At 39.8% G+C, this 18,702-nt stretch overlaps 1 protein-coding gene across 3 annotated transcripts in view; it reads left to right on the top strand.

Moving 5' to 3' along the window:
* The first annotated feature begins 93 nt into the window (after nt 1–93).
* SHROOM2 (shroom family member 2) overlaps nt 94–18,702 on the top strand; it is a 125,715-nt gene continuing 107,106 nt past the window's right edge. For 2 of the 3 annotated variants that reach the window (XM_057419441.1, XM_057419442.1), the window contains exon 1: nt 95–433. In XM_057419441.1, the coding sequence (XP_057275424.1) occupies nt 215–433 (219 nt within the window). In that variant the 5' untranslated portion in view covers nt 95–214. Of the gene's footprint in view, nt 434–18,702 lie in introns of all 3 variants that reach the window. The other variant, XM_057419440.1, reaches the window with a different exon arrangement.

Genomic DNA, 18,702 nt, shown 5'->3' on the forward strand with positions numbered 1-18,702 from the left:
CCTCGGCGTGAGGCAATACCGCGGGCTGTGGAGAAGGAGGAGGAGGAGAGGGGCGGGAGCGGCCCTCTGACTGCCGATGGGGCTGGGCTGGACGGTGCGGCGGGGAGGGTAGGTGTCTCCGCGGGCTGCGGCCGGCTGGCGGTCACCGGGCAGTGGCTGGCAGAGGCGGGAGAGCCCCGGGCACGACGGGCGCCGCTGGCGGCGCGGGTGCTCCATGGAGGACGTGGGGCTGCGGAGCGGACGGGAGCGGCTGGCTGGCGGCGACCCGCGGCTCGGCACCGTGCTGGTGGAACCGGGGCCGGTGGTGGTGATGGTGGAGCAGCGCGCAGCGGAGGGCTACAAGCTGGTGGAGGTGCAGCTGACCGGCGGGGCTCCCTGGGGCTTCACCCTGAAGGGCGGACGGGAGCACGGGGAGCCCCTCATCATCACCAAGGTGAGAGGCGCCGGGGGGGGGGGGGGGCGGGGCGGTGGGTCCAGCCGGCTCCATTTTGGCGGTGACAGCCCAGCGGAGGCAGCGGGCTTGGCCCGGCCACGCTGCCTGCCCGCCCCCCGGGGCACACTGCGGGGCGGGGGGCGGTTGCCGCGGTTCCGCCGGCCCCAGCGCAGGTGCCGCCGGGCCGGCTCCCTCACGGCGGCGCTCCGAGAGGCCAAGGCGGCCGTTAACGCCCGGGGAGACGGGACCTGAGGGTGCTGCCGCACTCGCCGCCCGGCCCGGGGCGCATCCGAGCAGGTCTGAGGCCAACAGGTTGTTAGGCGCAGTCAGCCTCCCTCTCCGACCTGTTGCCTCTGGTCGCTCTTGTTCCCCGCTGAGAACCTAGTGCAGGCGTTGTGGGCGCTATAGGGGATCCCACTGTTTCCAGCGCAGCCCGTAACCCGGTGCTGGGCCCTTCATTCCCCACAGTGCTCCTGGCGCTCCAGGGTATGGAGGTTAGAACTCCCGGGTCCGAGGCCGAGTTTTGTCAGGTGCCTCTGCACTTGCAAATTCACAGTAATTAGGATAACCTTTTGTATCTCCCTCCTCCTTTGAACAAAAGGTGGTGTGGATAGTGGCCGAAGAGGGAGCAGGAGGAGGAGGAGGCTCATGGGTACACAGGCACTTTTTGGTTGCCTTGTATTTTTTTTCTCATTACCTGTTTTCTATGTCCTTGCATACTCACAACTTTAATCTCAGTGTATCCGGCAAGAGTTAAAGACATACATCACGTTTTCTAGAAAATGTTTTTCATCTGGGTGTGTTTTGACTTAACCAGTAATTGTTGGGTTTTGCTGTTAAGACAGCTTTCTTGTTGTGCAGTGAAAACACTTTAAAATAGATTCATACGTAGTTGGGGTAAGAAAAATCCACATTGGCAAAGCACATTTTGCTCAAGATCTGTAAGAAAGATACATGCTTTTGTTTACATGCCCTGTGGATTCTGCCTGCTCCCATTTTAGAAGTGCACAGAGAGTGTCAGAGATCAACAAGTCCTGTTTAATCCATGGCAGAAATTCTTCAAATCTTACTTTTTAGTTGTCTCATTGTGAGTTGTCTGGTTGGTTCCCTTCTCCCACCCTTGAAACATCTGCATTATGGACTTACCAAGTTAGGACTTTTGAAACCATCTTCCTAGATCTCTTGCCTGCTTTTCAAGAAACAGTGGTCACCGTCAGATGGTGTACATACTGAAAAATTACTACCTGCCTGTTGGCTTCTTACCAGTGCCCTGAATTACACAATATCAAATCTGGGAGCATTTGAGGAAAGGAGAAAGGAGCTACATACTGTGCATGCTAGCTGTACTAGCCAGATCAAATAATTCCCCCTTTCTGGAAATGGCAAAGAAGTGCTGCATCTAAAGTGATACGTATTCATAATGTTACCTAGGTATTAAGTAACAAGCTGAAGTATTATTTAAGGACTGTAGTGATAGGACAAGGGGTAATGGGTTAAAACTTAAACAGGGGAAGTTTAGACTGGATTATAAGGAGGAAGTTCTTTACCGTAAGGGTGGTGAGGCACTGGAACGGGTTGCCCAGGGAAGTTGTGGATACTCCATCCCTGACGGTGTTGAAGGCCAGGTTGGACAGAGCCTTGGGTGGCATGGTTTAGTGTGAGGTGTCCCTGCCCATGGCAGGGGGGTTGGAACTAGATGATCTTAAGGTTCTTTCCAACCCTGACTATTCTGTGATTCTATGATTTGTGGCATGAGGATGTGGCTGTGGTACCTGGAGAGAAGTGTCTGGGTATGGGAACCTTGTAAATTAGGTTTGTTGCCAAGGAATAGTTAAGTGGAACCATACATAGCCTTGATACCTCCTAAAACCGTGCTGCTGTGTGGAAGAGAAACCCAGATGCATTGGTGCTGACAACCTGGATCCTTGGGTCTAAATTTTGGGGTGTTTTCAGTTGCTGCTGTTGGATGCAAGTGTACAGAAGTAGTTTTGAAACCAGGGACTGGAGCTCATGTCCCCCATGTCCCCAGGGCTGCAGTTCTTCAGCTGCAAAACCTTCCTTTTGATTTGACCCACTCATGTGGGTGTTGGGTTTTGTGTTCTTCTGTACCACTTACAGCAGTGGAAAGCTACTGGGGTGAATAATTTAATAGTGGGGCTTAAAACAGCCCCTCCTTGCAGTGGGAGATGCAAAGTTTGTCTCTTCTTGGCTGAACTTGAGTTATCCCCTTCCTGCGTGCATGCGGGGGATTGCCAGGCTGCCATGGATGAGAAGCTGCTGCTTCACCTGCACTTCTCTGTCTGGTATGTGCCATCCCTTCTCAAGTAGGCTGGTGGCTGGTCAGTGGGGGGGATGCAGGAAGACCTTGCCCAAATCCTTCAGGATACCTTTGGGAAAATTGGTTTTGTGGATCCAAACTGTGCTTACGTGTGAGCTGGCTATGAAGCTCTGTCTCACTCTGGTCCAGGGTGGCTCTGGGGAAATGAGGATGGATGACACCAACTGCTGCTTTTTAAGGAGAGGAATGTGGCAAGGTGTGAATGGAGTCTCAGCTAGCAGCTGCTTACGGGGGTTTTCTAGAATTCTGTCTGTCTCCTGTCTCAAAAGCAAGATCAACCTTTGAAGAAAGTTACACTTCTATGTAAATGCTGGGACGTCTCTGGTGTAAATATATCCTGCTTTCCTTAGCATATGTAGCACAACTATTATAACTGTCAGAAAAGTAGCACCAGAAAATACTGTAATTTTAAAAACAACAAGTGTATGTTCATTTTGCAGCACTTTCTGTGTATCATACCTCGTGGGTGGTGGTAGTTTCCCTGGTTGTGTGGCTATTTCACTTGCTGACAGGAAGGGAATAATTTTATTACCAATATTGTAGCGAGAGTCTAGGGCAAGAAGAGCTGCAAACACTATTTGGGGATTTATTACCTGGCTATCTAGTTAATTAAAACAGAGTATTCTTTGATCTACCAAACTACCAATAATAAGGGAGGGGAAAGCAATGTTAAAGAGGAGAAAAATGTGTCCAGCCTTAGCAGGGGGATGAGCGTGTGCTCAGCCACTGGAATTCTGTCCTTGTGTATTGTAGGAGGATTGGGCTAGATAACCTTTAAAGGTCCCTTCTAACCCAAACTGTTCTATGGTTAATGTCAGTAGGGAAAGTGCTTTGCCTTGGGAGAGAGGTCAGCCACAGTCTTGCTGCTAGTGCCTGGTAATGGGCCCTGCCCTTGCTGAGTGGGAAAGCTTCTCTGATTCATGATAGCATTTTGTTTTATGATGGAAATGTAGTATTATTCTATGTATCCAATAATATTTCTCTTTGGAGAAACAGTGCTGAACCAAATAAGCAGACTATTGAGTTCACCTGCCAGGTGCAACGCTCCTGGTTTGGGTTTGGGGTGTTTTTTGGTACTTTGTTGGAGTTTTTTTCCTTATTCTTTTTGTTGTTGCTGCAGTAGGTACAGAGAAAAACAGTGCGTGATACAGCTTGCTCGATCTTTAAATGTAGCTGGTCTTCTAAAACTCGCCTCACCCATGTGCATGTGGTGTTGCTAATATTTAAGGAAAAAAGTATTTTAGTGGTGTTGCTTGTTATGACTTTTATAATGTCCCTTTAAAAAAATGCTTGACATTTTTTCTGATCTCTGCATGTGTATATGATAATATTCAAAAAAATTGCCTACAGGCAGCTTGTTCTTGCCTAATTTGACATCTTGAAAGGACTCTCTTTTTATAGCAACATGTATTTCAACAGAAGGTGAAATGACAACTTCAAGAACTTTAATGAGAAGTCGCACAAGCCTCAGTTGTTGTGTTGGGGTGGTTTTTTTTACCTCTTCTTAAAGAAACTCTCAAGAGGGGAGATCTTACTGGAAATAATGAAAAGTTGAGGTGCTTAAATGTGAATCTTGTGAAAATCTCCCATAGCTGCATTATCTTGATTACTTTTACTTTAAAATGACTCTTACCTGAAATGCCCAACTTGTAGTGTCAGTCACAGCATTGGTTGAGGGTGGTGGATGGAAAGTCATTTCACGTCCTGTATTAACGATATCCTTCAGACTATGTTCTGCAGCCAGCATTATCCTTATTACAATAAATATTAAAACACTGTAGTTTATGCATTGCAAGAAAAGTTGATACATCATTTAAATAAACTCACTAGTATCAGCTTTACAGTCATACCTTCTCAAGCTATGATCTCATTGCAGGCTAATCAAGGCTGGGCTTGGCTGGTATTTCGGCAAGATTTCCAAGTGAAACTGGGGCTGTTGCAAGAAGTTATGTTGTTGATTTGGTAGATAGAGTGCTTGTCTCCTGAATCAGTCCTGAATTCATGCCCCAGGTGGAGGTGCTGTCTTTCAAGAAGCAGCAGTATCAGACAGACTGCAAAGATTTGTTTATTTCTCTTTATTCTATTGTGCTTTCCTAATGTGCTTCTGTGTATGGTTAGGTGTGAATTGTAACTTGTATCACATAATAGTTTTTGAAATTGTATAATGGAATGCTTTTGTAGTACTTGTCTGCAGGACTTCTTCATGGGTTTGTATCAATTTATTATTTCAGTAGTAGGTGAAGTGATGATTGTTTTAAGTAATTCTTTATCCTTTAAAGCCTTAAACATATAAGTAAAAGCAATTATTTGGAACTCTATGCTGCAACAATATTTAGAGGGAAAGGAAAAACTTTAATGGTGCTGTATATGAATGAATCAAGAAAACCATTTTCAAACATAAACACCAGTCACCTCCCTCAAGTTAGGTGTTTGAGGTGAGCTGCAATGCTTGTAGGCATTAATAATTCTTAAACTTGGCAAATTACTGACCACTTCAACATAAATGCAGACATTTGTGTAAACAGCTGAGTTTCAGGTTATTAGAAGCTGTTGTACTGCGTCGGAGAAAACATTCTCATGTAGTTCTGATGAATTTCATTCACTTCAGTGCTGGAAAGATAGTACAGGAAGGACTATTCATTCTGTTATTTTCTATCCATATTCTTTTGGTCCTCAGAAACAACCAGAATTACTGAGTGTAAGCCATCATTTGAACACATAATCAGCAATTTTAAAAGAATGTGTCAAATCACATTCTATATTTCCTTTGAAGCGTTTATTCAGCTTCTTAATTTACAAGAGGGATTTATTCTTTTGGAAAGATTGGTCCGAGTTAGACCTTTGTGCTGTTAAATTTGATAGCTGAGAAATTTTAAGAAATGCTTACATATTTGAATGAATATTTTAGGATTAAATAGTGTCATGTAGCTATTTATCTTTTCGGATATGTTAAAAGTTGTTTTTTTTTCAGTGCTATAGAAACGGTTTTGAGTGCTGTTTGCCTTTGTGTGTGGTTGCTGGATCCAAGGTCTCTATTACTGGAAGAAAGGAGTTGGTTTGCTTTGATGCAAGAAGATGTTACTGCTTTTTTGCTTTGGTAAGCTGAATGATGAAGGAATGCTCTCAATTTTAGCACTTTTAATGGCTGTTGAACGAGTTCTTTATTATGACTGATAATTTACTGGCAGAATGGAACCAGTAAATGCTTGTAAATGGTGTAAATGGCTGTGGAAGTCTGAAGTTTGAGAGGTTGGTTTTGGGTTGTTTTGGTTTTGTTGTTTTTTGGTTTGTTTTTTTTTTTTTCGCGGCTAGAACATTAACAGTTGAAATGACACCAGTACTGGAAATTGCATTTTAAAGCTATATTGGATGTTGTTACACGTGATCTACAAACTGTGTAGGGAGTTGAAGTGAAAGGATGAATTAGAAGACTTGCGACTTGAGAAGTTTCAAGTCAGTTGAGTTACATGCTTAGGAGTCAACAGTGGGAGGGTATGATTTGAGAAATTGGGGTGCGTGCACTTGCAGTCTTGAAACTGCAGTTTTCTTTGTGCATTTCACACTGCATTTCAGGACAAAAATCCTCTGGAGGAGTTAGAATGCTGTGTTTAAAACCAGAACTAAGAAACTTCCTCACAACAACCTAACTTCTGAGTTTGGGAAATGCTGTCTGCTTCCAATTTGCTTGGTTTTCTCTCCCCTGCATTTCCCCCTTCCACCTATTGAGGCAAAAACTGTCAAATCTTCATGATTTTTTTTAGTTCAAAATGCAAACAAAAACATTCATGTGTGCAGTCTGGCAGAGGAATTGATGTGTATTGTGGGAATAGTTACTACAGTAGGAGTTAGACCGTGAGATTGTATGTTTGAATGTTTATTAATTTAGTCTATATAAAGGAAAATTTAAACTTCTCATTGTTAGTGTCTTGCTACTTTTCAGTATGAATTTTGAATGCTACCACAGGCATTAGCATAGAAGACCAGCAAGAGACCTCTAATTATTGCTTGCTGTTGCCAGAAGATTGCCAGTAACACCATTTATTACCTAGTTATCTGTCATGCTTATGTTGTTGTGGGTTTTTTTGTTTTGTTTTGTTTGCTGTTTTTTTTTTTAAAGAAGAAAAAACTGCGTGGGTTTGTGTGGTGTTTGTGCATATGCTACATATGCTTTACTCAACAGACTGTGCATTAGACTGTATATATTTTTTTCCTGACAAACTTTATTCATTGTGTGTTCTCACACTTAATGAATATTTAAAGTATGGGAGTGTGGAAAGAGCAAGGTAAATGGGAAATGAAACCTGGTCATGAATAGATTAAACAAGTGTGTGGTGGTAACCAAGCCAATATTACATCACTTGTCAGCTTCTTCTCCTTGAGGACAGCCATTTGTCTTCCTATGCACTTGTAATCTATACAGAGAATACCTAATACGTGTCTAGTTTTGTGGGTCACTTTATTAGAGAAGTTTGAAATGAGTCCCAGCCATTAAGCAGAACTTTTTACTTGCTGTACAATTAAGAGATAGTTCATGAACCATTTCCCTGAAAGGTAAAGTGAAAATTGACGCTGTTATGTTGAGATTTCACCTGTTTCATCTATGCAGGTTTGCTTTCTATGGTCTTTATTTTGAGCCTATTTGGTATAATGTTAATTGAAGTTTGGTTTGGTTTTTGGTTTTGTTTGGTTATTTTAATATACATATATATGTATAAAGGAAAATACTAAAATATCTCTGTAAAACTTAATGTCCTTCTGGGGTTTGGGGTTTTTTTGGTGGTTGTGTGTTCTTTTTCCTTGTATTTTTGCTTATCTTTAAGATGATAAACAAATTTGGAAGCTTTCTAATTCCACATAAAACAGTGCTTTCAGTTTCTTAAAGGTGCTATTCCCATCCTCTCCCCCACCAAGAATATTATTGCCACTCTGGTGGTGAATTTTAAGGAGTTTATATTTTTTGCCTACTTGTAACTTCACAGATAGTGTTATACAAGCAAGATGGAATGTAAGGTTTATGGAATGGATAACTGAATGCTTTTTGTTTAAGTGCATTCATTCAGTGATAGGAAACATCTACAAAATCTTGACTGTAACCTGTTTCGGATGCACTTGTAGAATGTGTTTGTATCCTTCATACAAACTTTGCCAAGCGAGTTTGGGTGGTGTTCACACAGACTTAAGCTAGATGTTAATAGATGGTTTTGGAAAGTGATTTGGAGTGTTTTAATTAGACATGACTTGAGTACTCTGAATTGCTTTCTGAAGGTGCCTGCAATTTGCCATCAACTGTGTGAGAAGCTGAGGAAACCCATGGTTCCTCAACACCTACTTAGGTTCCTGTGTAGGTGTCTGTAGTAAATGAAATATACTCGATCAAGATTGTCTGTTTATTTGCAACATGTTTGACTATACCTAAAACTGTTGGAAATTTCTTCTCTGTTTCTGCTTTGTTTCTGAACATCACAAGAACGTCACTTTTCAGTTTGATTAGTTGAGCTAATCGAGGGAGAATCATAAGCTACCAAGGAGAGGACAGTGTGAAGTTACAGAACTTCCTTCTCCCTGTGAATTAATACAGTATTACTCTTAAGTCTCTAATTAATTCATGGCATTCTTGGTAAGCACAGGTCAGGTCATGAAGGTACTAGAATGGCTTCTGCAATGTAACAAGTTATTGGGGCATCTTTTTAGTGGCCTTTGTGTTTACCTGAGGCCCATTGTGGAGAGCTAAACTCCCCAAGGCAGAGCTGACTGTTTGGTAAATGTTGGAAACGCAGCAAATTGCTGCTTTGAGAAACTAAATAGCTTTTGTCAGGTACACAATTCTTGGGTTGGCTCTTAAAGTAGAAACAGATGGAGTAAAGTGTATGATTATAGAAAAGAGGTGGTTATTTCAGAGTTCTGAACCCTGATGAAACCATAAAATGAACTGACAGCTTTAAACTATTCAGGCAAAGTCAGAGTAGCATTGGCACTGAGAAGAAGGCTTCACTTCCTATGTTCTTATACTTCTCTTGCCTAACCCCACATATAAAGGGAGCTTCCCCCTCTGCTGCCTGCCTTGCTCTCACCCCTTTTAAATCTCTCTTAATTTCCACATTACTAGATTCTCTGGAATATTTGAATTCTTCTACTTATTTATTCACATTCTTCAACTCTGATAAATTAGGAAATACGTTGTCAAGTTTTTCGAATACTGAGTTTCTAAAGAATTGTAGTTACTAAGGAGGTTTCTGAAGGATGTGGAGTGGCTTGTTGGCCGAGGTTGGTACAAAGAACAGAGAATACTTTCAGTGACTGAAAGTTGGAAATAGGGAACATGTTGCACCTCTGCTGCAGTGCTTGAGAGGCTGTATTCCTTTGGATAGTAATAGTGCAATTTCGTCTGTTCTTGTGGTCTTTCTTCTAGCTGAATGACCTTTTAGAAGGAAGATGGATCATGGTTGAGACCCCTCTTGTTACTGTGATTGAAGATGGCCTTATTGGGTGCTTTCTTTGCTCCAGGTTTTTAGCTGCTCTGTCAGTCATGGTTCTGCGATCTAGACCATATCTGTCCTCACAGTAGTATAGTTCTTTGCTGTGTGCTTGTCATCTATAACAGGGCATTTAATGTTCTGTTAATAACTAGTTATTTCTAACTAGTTATTTCTAAACAGTTTGGCAGAGATTGTAATAATGCTCTTGCTGACATGTGAAGTTTGGTGGTGTTGTAGCATAACCTGATGTAACTAATTCAGAGCTTTTTTAAATGGAAAAGCATGAACTTCATTCACAGTTGGGCTTTTTCTCTTAATTGGAAAAAGACCCAAGTGTTGGTGAAACATACGTGAAACAGAATCTAGAACCTTTGAAACTGGCCAGACACTTTAAGTTTAGAATAACAAGTTCTTCATCCTCAGTCTTTTTATTATATTCTTTCTGAATACTTGCCATCAAGTCTGTATAGCTGAAGTAGGAAGAGATCTGGGAGCCATGAGAGTACAATAAATTTGTTCAAAAGTACAGGTACCTACACTGTACTCGGAATTGCAGCTTTCAGTACTGTTCCTCTTCAGTAAAATAGATGATTATTCTCAAAATCCCTCCACAAAGCCATAGAATCAGATTATTTTGGATTTTTTCTGTCTCTTGAGATAAAACATACTTTGTTGTACACTTGCTTTGAAAGCTTCCAATGTAAACTATGAAACAAAGCAGTATCTCCCAGTTTCCCAAATATACATAAACTGTTCGTCATTCTTTAGGAAATAAATCTGTGATAGTGTGATGGATACTATACAAAAATACTGTTGGGGGGTAACAATACTTTATTTGGAAGATATATAATTTTTTAAGTGTAATTCTGTGATACTTTAGAATAGTATCATAGAAACATGATTTCATGGCAGAGGAACTGAAATGCTTCCTACACAGTATCGGTTAGTCATCACTGTGTTAATTTTCTTAAACAAATTAGATGCAAAAATGAGTTTGTGGGTGGCTAGCTGGCCGATATCTGATATAATGAATTCTTCAACTCTTGGTGAGTATTTGATTCTGGATAATGATATCATTACACTATTGTAAATTGCTTTCTTTCCTCTACAGATGCATTCATTGTTGATCCAGAAGAAAGGAGAATGTTAGATTTTCATTAGAGGCATTTGCAGTTGTTCTTTTTATGGAATAGCAAAGTGCCGTTTCCCAGCCATTTAAATAAAAGAATGATGCTAACATACTGTGTTGACATAAAGTAGTGATTTTTTTTGGTGTTTGTATGTGGAAAGATTATAACAGGGAACACTTGAAGCTTTATGGATTTGTTAAATATAACTAATGTTTAGAATAGTCAAGTCAAGATGTAAGAGAAATGTAAACTTTCAAAAATCATAGAATAGTTTGGTTTGGAAAGGACCTTAAGATTATCTACTTCCGATGCCTTGGCCATGGGCAGGGATGTCTCGCTTTAGACCATGTTGCCCAGGGCTCTGTCCAACCTGGCCTTGAAAAATCGGCTTTTATAAACAATCTGTAATCTGTTTCTTACATGACTATTTTGGTGAAATGCCCTTATTTCTAAATATAAGGGCTTCTGCGAAATCAAAAAGCAGTGTCTTCTTCTGAGGCTGGAAGGTGTTATATAATACTGGATGCTCTTAAATGCAGGTCTAATGCCATAACATTTTTTCTAGTTTCCAAAAAATTTGCAGGGCAGAACTTTAAGGTTTGTTTTTTTTGTTTGTTTTTTTTTTCCTTTTAAACTATGTATTCTTAGTATGTGCAAGAATATTTGTATTTCCTATTATTTTCCCCTGTTCTGTAAAAGGTAAACCCCAACAATTTGCTCTCCTGCTTGTAAAACTTAAGCTACAGTCATCTGTTAGCAAAATAAACTTTTTTTCTGCAGTCTTTACCTTCTGGGAACTTGATGTTTTTCTTGACTGCTGGGGGAGATTGCTCTCAAGAGCAAGGAGGAGGGCTGTGCCTTTCCTGACACCTTGGAGACCTGAAGAGTTTCTGTGATTGCACAATCTGATTTTAGGGAGGAGTGTAAGGCAAGCCTTCTGTTGCTTAACTGAATTTCTTCTGGCTGATTAAGGGAATTGTCATCTTAAAAAATATTGTAGCTGGTGACCTGTTATGTCAGAAGCGAAGGTGGTTAAAACGTGAGAGGGGAGAGGCATGTGGCACTTTGGTGGTTTGGTTCCATGAAACCAATGTTGAGTCAAAGTTTGCGAAGCTTCAACACAGAGCCCTGTGAGAAGAAAGGAACTGGAAATGTTGGTGAATTGAAAATTAGGAGATTTATTAATTGCCTCTTTTGCCGCAAGTCTGTTGTTGCGCTGAGTTGTATGGCATCTTTGCCTCGGTGTCTGCTGTTGAATAGGACTAAGAATATTTCCCTACTTCACAGATGCCTGTTTCTTATGAAACAGACCTGACATGGAAGTGCTGAAACATTATAAACTTTATGGTCTTTCTAGTAAAACCCAGAACCCAAAAATATATGGAAACCCAATGAGTACAAGTAGTTGTGTGATTCTCTTGGGAGCAGACTCTTTTTTTTACGCAGGCACAAAGCATTGTTTTCCAGTGTCTCCAGTGTTTGTCATAAATGATGTATCAAAGTATACATTAATGTACAATTAGTGTAAACTTGTAATTTAGTTAGAAGATTAACCCCCCTACCTACCCAAAATGCGCAGTTTGTCTCAGAGGCTCAGGAAAGTAGAAGAGATGAAAGGAGTGAGACAAGCTGTCAGCACCTGAGTAGGGATGCTGTCGTAATGTGGCCTTCTCATATGAAAGGTCAAGCAGACGTTTGAATCTGTGAGATTTGGAACATTTGTTAGCAATAAAGCTTCATAAGGAAATATATTTTTGTAGCCAAAGTACACATCAGTGCTGACTAGTTGAATTTCCTTCAGTTTCTGATGACTATGCCATTCTTGCAGCTCCTTCAAAGATAGACACTGTCTCAGTGGATTGAAGAATGATGAATTTACGGTTCATCATTGTCTAAGGTGATAACATAGAACACAAGTTTCAGCAGAATGAAGGCAGTGCATATATGTTTTCATGTAATTGCAGGCAGACCTAAAAATTCACTTTCATCTGCGCATCCCCAGCAATAATTGAGGCTACCGTTTCTCCAATGTATTGTATCAGTAATTGGTACCTTCACCCCACGTTTCGACCTAAGGGTATTGGGCTAGCATAAGACTCTCTATCCTTAATCTGGTGCTGCAGACACTGGTTTGCAGCAATCTAGTTTATTTTGCTGAAAGCTGACTGGGAAAATGTTGCATGACTAATTTAATTAGCTGATTAGAGGGAGTGGAAATGAGCAGCAGGGAGTGGCAACATCATGGTAATAGTCACACATCCCACGGTGAATTACAGGCTGTAGTCTGCCTGACTTTCAGTGAGAATTAACTTGAAGTATGGAGATCATCTTAGAAAATAGGAGATCAGCATTTATGACTTCTGAATTTTCATTACTGAGTAGTTTGAATCCAGACCTGTACTGTTTCTTCATCTTGTGATTTCAAAAAAAATGCATCCATCTCTCCTTTGAGGACAAAACGGACATAGCTTATTAAGATCAGAGTAAAAAGAAAACAGTTTTACTTGTTTTATTTTTTTGGTACCAAATAAATACTTCATATTTGAATATCTAGGAGAGCATGTTCACTGAATCAACAAGTCATGCCATCTCACAACTAGGTCTGCCTCTGTTGTAGCTACCTCTTTTTTTTAAAGGTTTGGAATTTTCTGGGATATTTGATTGATGCTGGCTGCAGTTTGTTATGGCCAGGTTTTCTTTTCTTCAAGTAGTCTTGGGGGAAGTTTCTATGAAGACTTATGTGCAGCTTGTTTTGATGTGAAATAAAAAATCAGTTGTATACCTTATAATAACATACTGCTAGGGATTATAACTCTTTTAAAATGAGTTTGAACTTTGGACTGAAAAGTTTTCTTCTATATTTCTAACTTTTTTTTTTGTAACGGTTCCAGTTCTGATTACACGACTTGGTCACTGGAAAGTTGCATTTAGATCTAGACCGTTACAAAATGTCTAAAGGAAAATTCATCATGGATGTGTTTGACTCTGTTAATAACAAGACTGGCTTCCACCTTCTAAAACACAGTTGGCAGTTCATGTCCTGAAAAGTAGCCCCCCAGTCAAACTTTAGGCAGTGAACAGTAACTCATTTGCAGTAAATCCATGAGAGGAAGGAGAAAGCATACTATTTGGCCATAAAATTTGGCATATTATCATATATTGTTGTAAGGAATGTGGTCTAGGGTTGTATATATAACTTTGAATTACAGAAGTCTTAAATCATTCTACAGAGTTGTTTGCTCTGTAAATTTTATATTGTTTATTTTTGTAATAGGTTTCATGTTTGTTTGCTTTTACTTTTTTTTTAGAGAAGACAAAGGAAATGTGGCATCTTAGACTATCAGGAGCAACAATAAGTGGTTGTTTCTTGTGGGAGCCAACACTAGGAGGTGATTGGGGTACCTTGCCCACCAGGTTTAGGTTTGCTGCTGCCAGAGGTATGTTTGGATTTGAGAACTTGCTCTCCAGGTTCTGGAGAGAGTGTATTTTAGTTGCCTTTTCTTTCCAGTACTTGGTCCCAGCCTGTTCTGAATTTCCTTTAATCTGATTCAGTTGTACTTCTTTCTTACCTACAAGTCTTTATCCCTTATCATTTTCCTCATCTGAGTGGTTCCAGATTCAATTCAACCGACAAAAATCTTTCTTTACTGGTTTCTCTTAGTCTACTCTTTCTATCCCTAGCTCCAAATCTTGTTTTGCCTTTTCTTTGTCACATGCAGTTTTGCTTATATGGCCTCCTTCCCTTTTCTTTGGCACCTCTTTGCTTAGCCCCAACCCTACAAAATGTTTAGGATGAAGGATTTCCACACAGGACTTGTAGTTGATAGAGACTTCTAATAGTTGGATGCTTTCAAAGGTGTTTAACTCAAGCAATAGAAGGCATGTATGTATGTAGGCAACCATATGCGCATCCTGGATGCTGTCAGATTACTCCTTTTACTGAAGAGGGTGTCATTAGAGTGTTTCAAGTTATGATTTTGCTTCTCAACATATTTATTTCTTCCTTTTATTTTTTCATTTGTTTCTTGGAACTGGATGAACCATCTTGGTTTAAATTTAAGAAAATTGAAGGTTTGAGGCTGGCATGCACAGTCGAAAGTTTCTGCCAAAATAATTGAAATGTGGCAAATTCATCAACCACTGAAAGAAAATCTATCTTATGTTGGGGAAGCATCAGTAAACTCTGAGTAGTGAAGTGGCTGATAGCACCTGCAATTAATTACCAGAATGGATCTCAGAGTAAGATGAGGACATAAGCTGATTTTTGTCCAACCATGGCTTAGGTGCTACTTTATTAGAAAGGTATAATATGGAAATGAGAGCAACAAAAAGATGTCTGCACTTGTGTATTGAAATTTATGATACAATGAAGAGGAAACTGGGAGCTTGTAGAAGAGCAGTGATTTTTATGTCTTTTGTAGTTGTATTTGAAGGTAACCAGTCTGCTTTTTGAATTAAAGCCAGAGTACTCGTTACAGACTGTGACCTAAAAAAGTATCCTGCGAGTAGTGGTGTGGAACAGAGCACATTGTTTTCCCTCTGCCTGTGTGACTCATGCAGCTAAGATGTCTCATCCAGCATTAGTTTTTGAATAGTGTCTAGCAGGGTTAGTGGATATTTTGTGGTGGTTGATGATAGCTGTCCAGGTGATCATTGAATTGTAGCAAAGCATCAGAAGAATGTGTCTTCTTTCTGTGATATTCTGAGAGTTATTTCCCTTTCTGATTAGCTGTGAGTTGAGGCATAAGGAGAATGATGTAGTAGTTAATACATTCTAAAAAGCAGAGCTAGATTTAATATACAGTGACAGAAAATGAATTTTCCATTCTTGATCATGTATTATTCAAAGCTTGCAATTTTGGGAGGAAAGCAGGAACACCTTATGATCTTCAGTACATTCCAGTCTTATTTTTGATTGTTTTTCTGGTTGGCCTTTTTTTTTTAAGACACCCCCCCACCCCCCTTCCCCCCAGTAAAAAAAGGTGACAGTTTCAAATGCATTTTGTTCTTACCTGATTTACATTCACAGATTGATTTCCTTAGCTGACCAAAATGCTGGTGATGGATTCCAGTTTATTCTGTAGTTTCAAGGTCTATCATTAAAGCTTATGAACTTAAAGATTTAATTTTAGTTACTGAATGCTAGATCTCAATCTCAAAGGACTCTAGTTAAAAACTCTATAAGCTGTATCTCTGTGGAAGCCTTCTCATTGTAATGCAGTTGTGCACATGGGATGGGGACTCTCTTGGAAGAGAAGAAGAGTTTTAAGATTTTGGATAGGCAACCATGTGGAGTTTAAGATGCAGTGGCATTACAAAAAAGGCGAGTGTGGGGTCTTGGATGTTAAAGACAGGGGTGTAGTTCCCGTGAATAGGTGGGGTTTTAATCTGGTGCACAATTTACACAGGCTTCCAGTTTATAAAGAAGGTGTTGAAGATCCAGTAAAGTGCTGGGAAGTGACATACTTAAAAGGTGACAAAATGTATTTTACTTGAGGATATTGAAGGTAGGAAATTCAATAGGTATTCTAACCTTAAGAGTAAAGTTCCAAGACATTGCTTAATGTTTTCTGTTGCTTTCTGGTGTTTTGGTTTCCTGTTTCTTTTTTTGAAAGATACTTGCTTAATCTAAAACAAGTTATTTGGCTCAGTATCAATGTACCTGGAGGAAAGCAGATCAGAAATAAATTCAGATTGTGAACTGATAGACCCTTTTAGTATTTTGGTCATTCACAAGTATTTAGTTACCAAAGAAACAGAAATGGACATAGGGATTCCAAACCAAAAAGCTTTGAGTTACATGATGGCAGAGTAAATGCTAGCAAATTGTAGGATCTGTAGTCTATAAAGCTGTAAATTAGTCCCAGAGGAACTGAACAGTGAAACTTTTGACTGATATCATTCAGGTTAAGTACAGGAAGAAATGGAGTTTGTTTTGTATTGCATTGTGTTTGCAGGATACTCAAATGAAAATATGTGGCTTTGTTGGTAGTTAAACACAGCTTTGAATCCCTGTTTTTCCATGATCATAAGATTGTTTATATAAGATATGAGATCAGGTGTTACTCTGAAATAGTACAGTATTTTCCTTTATCAGTTAAACTCCAGATGACTTTTGAGAATAGATTGGGTAGTGTTGGAATTTCTTCAGTCAGTCCTTATATTTTATCCCTGCTTTCTCCTTTTAAAGTACAACAATTTCTTAAGTAGTTTTCTTTTTTAAATCACTGAGTTTAATTAGATATGTTATTGTTAAATGATTCTACTTAATGTCATATCTTTAATGTTTCTATATCTTGTATTATTTCCTACTCTTGTCAGTGATTCCTGACTTTATGTTTAGCGTCATATTAGTGTTTGGAGGTAAAGCTTTCTTTGTAGTTTTTTCTCTGAGGGGTAGAAAATCATTAAATCTGCTCATTCTCTTTTCAGGGGGCCCATCCAGCAGTGAAAGTAAGCCCCTTAAAATATTTAGGGTTAAAATCAAAATTGTATTTCTTTCCTTAATTTGGGTTCCTTAGTTTTGTCATTACTTGCACAGTGGTTTTAATTCCTTCTCTTAGTTTGGAGCACTGTCCCTAAGGATGTGTAAATACGTCTGAATTATAACCTGTTTTTAACAAAAAGAAAAGGTGATGTGCACTAGTTAGGAACATGGTAAAAGTTCTTTGGTACTAAGGCACAGCAAATCTCAGTTACTTTTTCTTCTAAGATACTCTCCACATAAATGGAGGCCTGTAGTTTTGTGGAATTCTGTTGGTGCACATACACTTGTTCATATATGTCACACATTTTATTTCTGGTTTTGAATTCAGATTATTTCCAGATCCTAAAAAATTAGTTATGTAATAAGGATGATAAATTCCCTTTGAAAAACAGATAATAAGAAGATGCTGAGTTGTTTGGTTGGTTTAGAGGGGCTTTTTTTGCTGGATGTTGAGCCAAACAAAATCTCCCTTTGTCTGTCTGAGAAATCGGGACTTTTCCTGTGCCATTGTTATAGATTTATCTGCTTGTGTTCCTTGGAAAAAAATTGAAATAGCATTGCATATGGAAAACAAAACAACAGTGTGCGTAAGAATGAGCTTGTACAGGTTGAATTGCCACCAGGATTTTTTTCAGCTGTAGAGCAGTTTTATCTCATTCCTTGGAGCATGTTGGCAGACATTTCAAGGAAGATACTGCAAGTGGTGACATGGCAGTAGAAAGAAGTTTTTGAATGGGACTATATCAATGCAGTAACAGACTGGGTGTTGGTTAAGGGTAAGATGAGCAAATGCTGCATAGGGGATTGTAGAGAACCAACAGACCATCTTGTTTTTTTATTTTGAAAATTAGATCTAGTTCTTCTGGTTCATGAGCACTTAATGACAAGTATTGCCTGTCTTTGCTGCCAGCAGCATATATTCCAAGTGGAAAATACCTCTAGAGCCAACTACTTCTTAATATTGATGGACAGAGTAATCACTTTTGTAAGACTTGATGGCTATGATCACTTAAGCAAAATGGGCAGAAATGTGTGGAAGCAGTCTGTGACATAACACTCATTAGTCTGCTAGTGTTGATCCACCTTTGAGAGCTGCGTTGAAGATGGTAATGGTGTGTCAGACTTGATTACCAGTTTGAACCCTTGTGCAATGACTTACAGCATTTTGCAGATGGTGACTATATCTGCTAGTGGTGGCTCCCTGTTTTCCCAAGAAATACCAAGCGCACAAGTTAACCATACAGCATAATGCATGAAGTTCTGACAGATGGTGGTCTAGCTAGAAAATGTGTGGACACACCACATGTTCTCTGGTGATGTGAAATTTACTTCTGTTTAGCAGAGCAGGATGTAGCCCTTCCACTTTTTTGGATAGCCCATGTGGATCATAAAAAGCCACAGAAGGATTAAAGCATAAGGTCCACTTGCCTTGGTTTAAGCAATATACTCTGTAGGCTTCACATTGAAAATTAAACAAGAAGTGCATGAAGTGCTTTGTTCCCTTAGCAAGTTTTGAAGGTGGAAATAAGTGTAAATTTCTTCAGTTTGAGTCTTAGCTGTACCACTGCCACTGGTAACAAGAAAACTCCAGTTCTGGTCTCCTTTCAGATTCCTCTTCAAGAGGAATCTGCTTGTCTGCCAGACCAACAACATGCTGGAAGCTGCCTGAAGAATACATTAGCAAACTTAGTGAAATTCTACAAATACGGAATTTCTTGAAGGTGAAAGCTTGTGTTTTCCTTTTGGAAATGATCAGCACACAGCTGTGGCATTTGTGTGCCACACTTTAAGACAATCCCATGATTTACCTGGGGGTGGAGACCTGAGAGGTGTGCAGT

The sequence above is a fragment of the Pezoporus wallicus genome, unplaced genomic scaffold, assembly GCF_028554395.1.
Source record: "Pezoporus wallicus isolate ANWC-B61680 ecotype Strahan unplaced genomic scaffold, APGP_CSIRO_Pwel_v1 contig_5767, whole genome shotgun sequence".
NCBI classification, from domain to species: Eukaryota; Metazoa; Chordata; class Aves; order Psittaciformes; family Psittacidae; genus Pezoporus; species Pezoporus wallicus.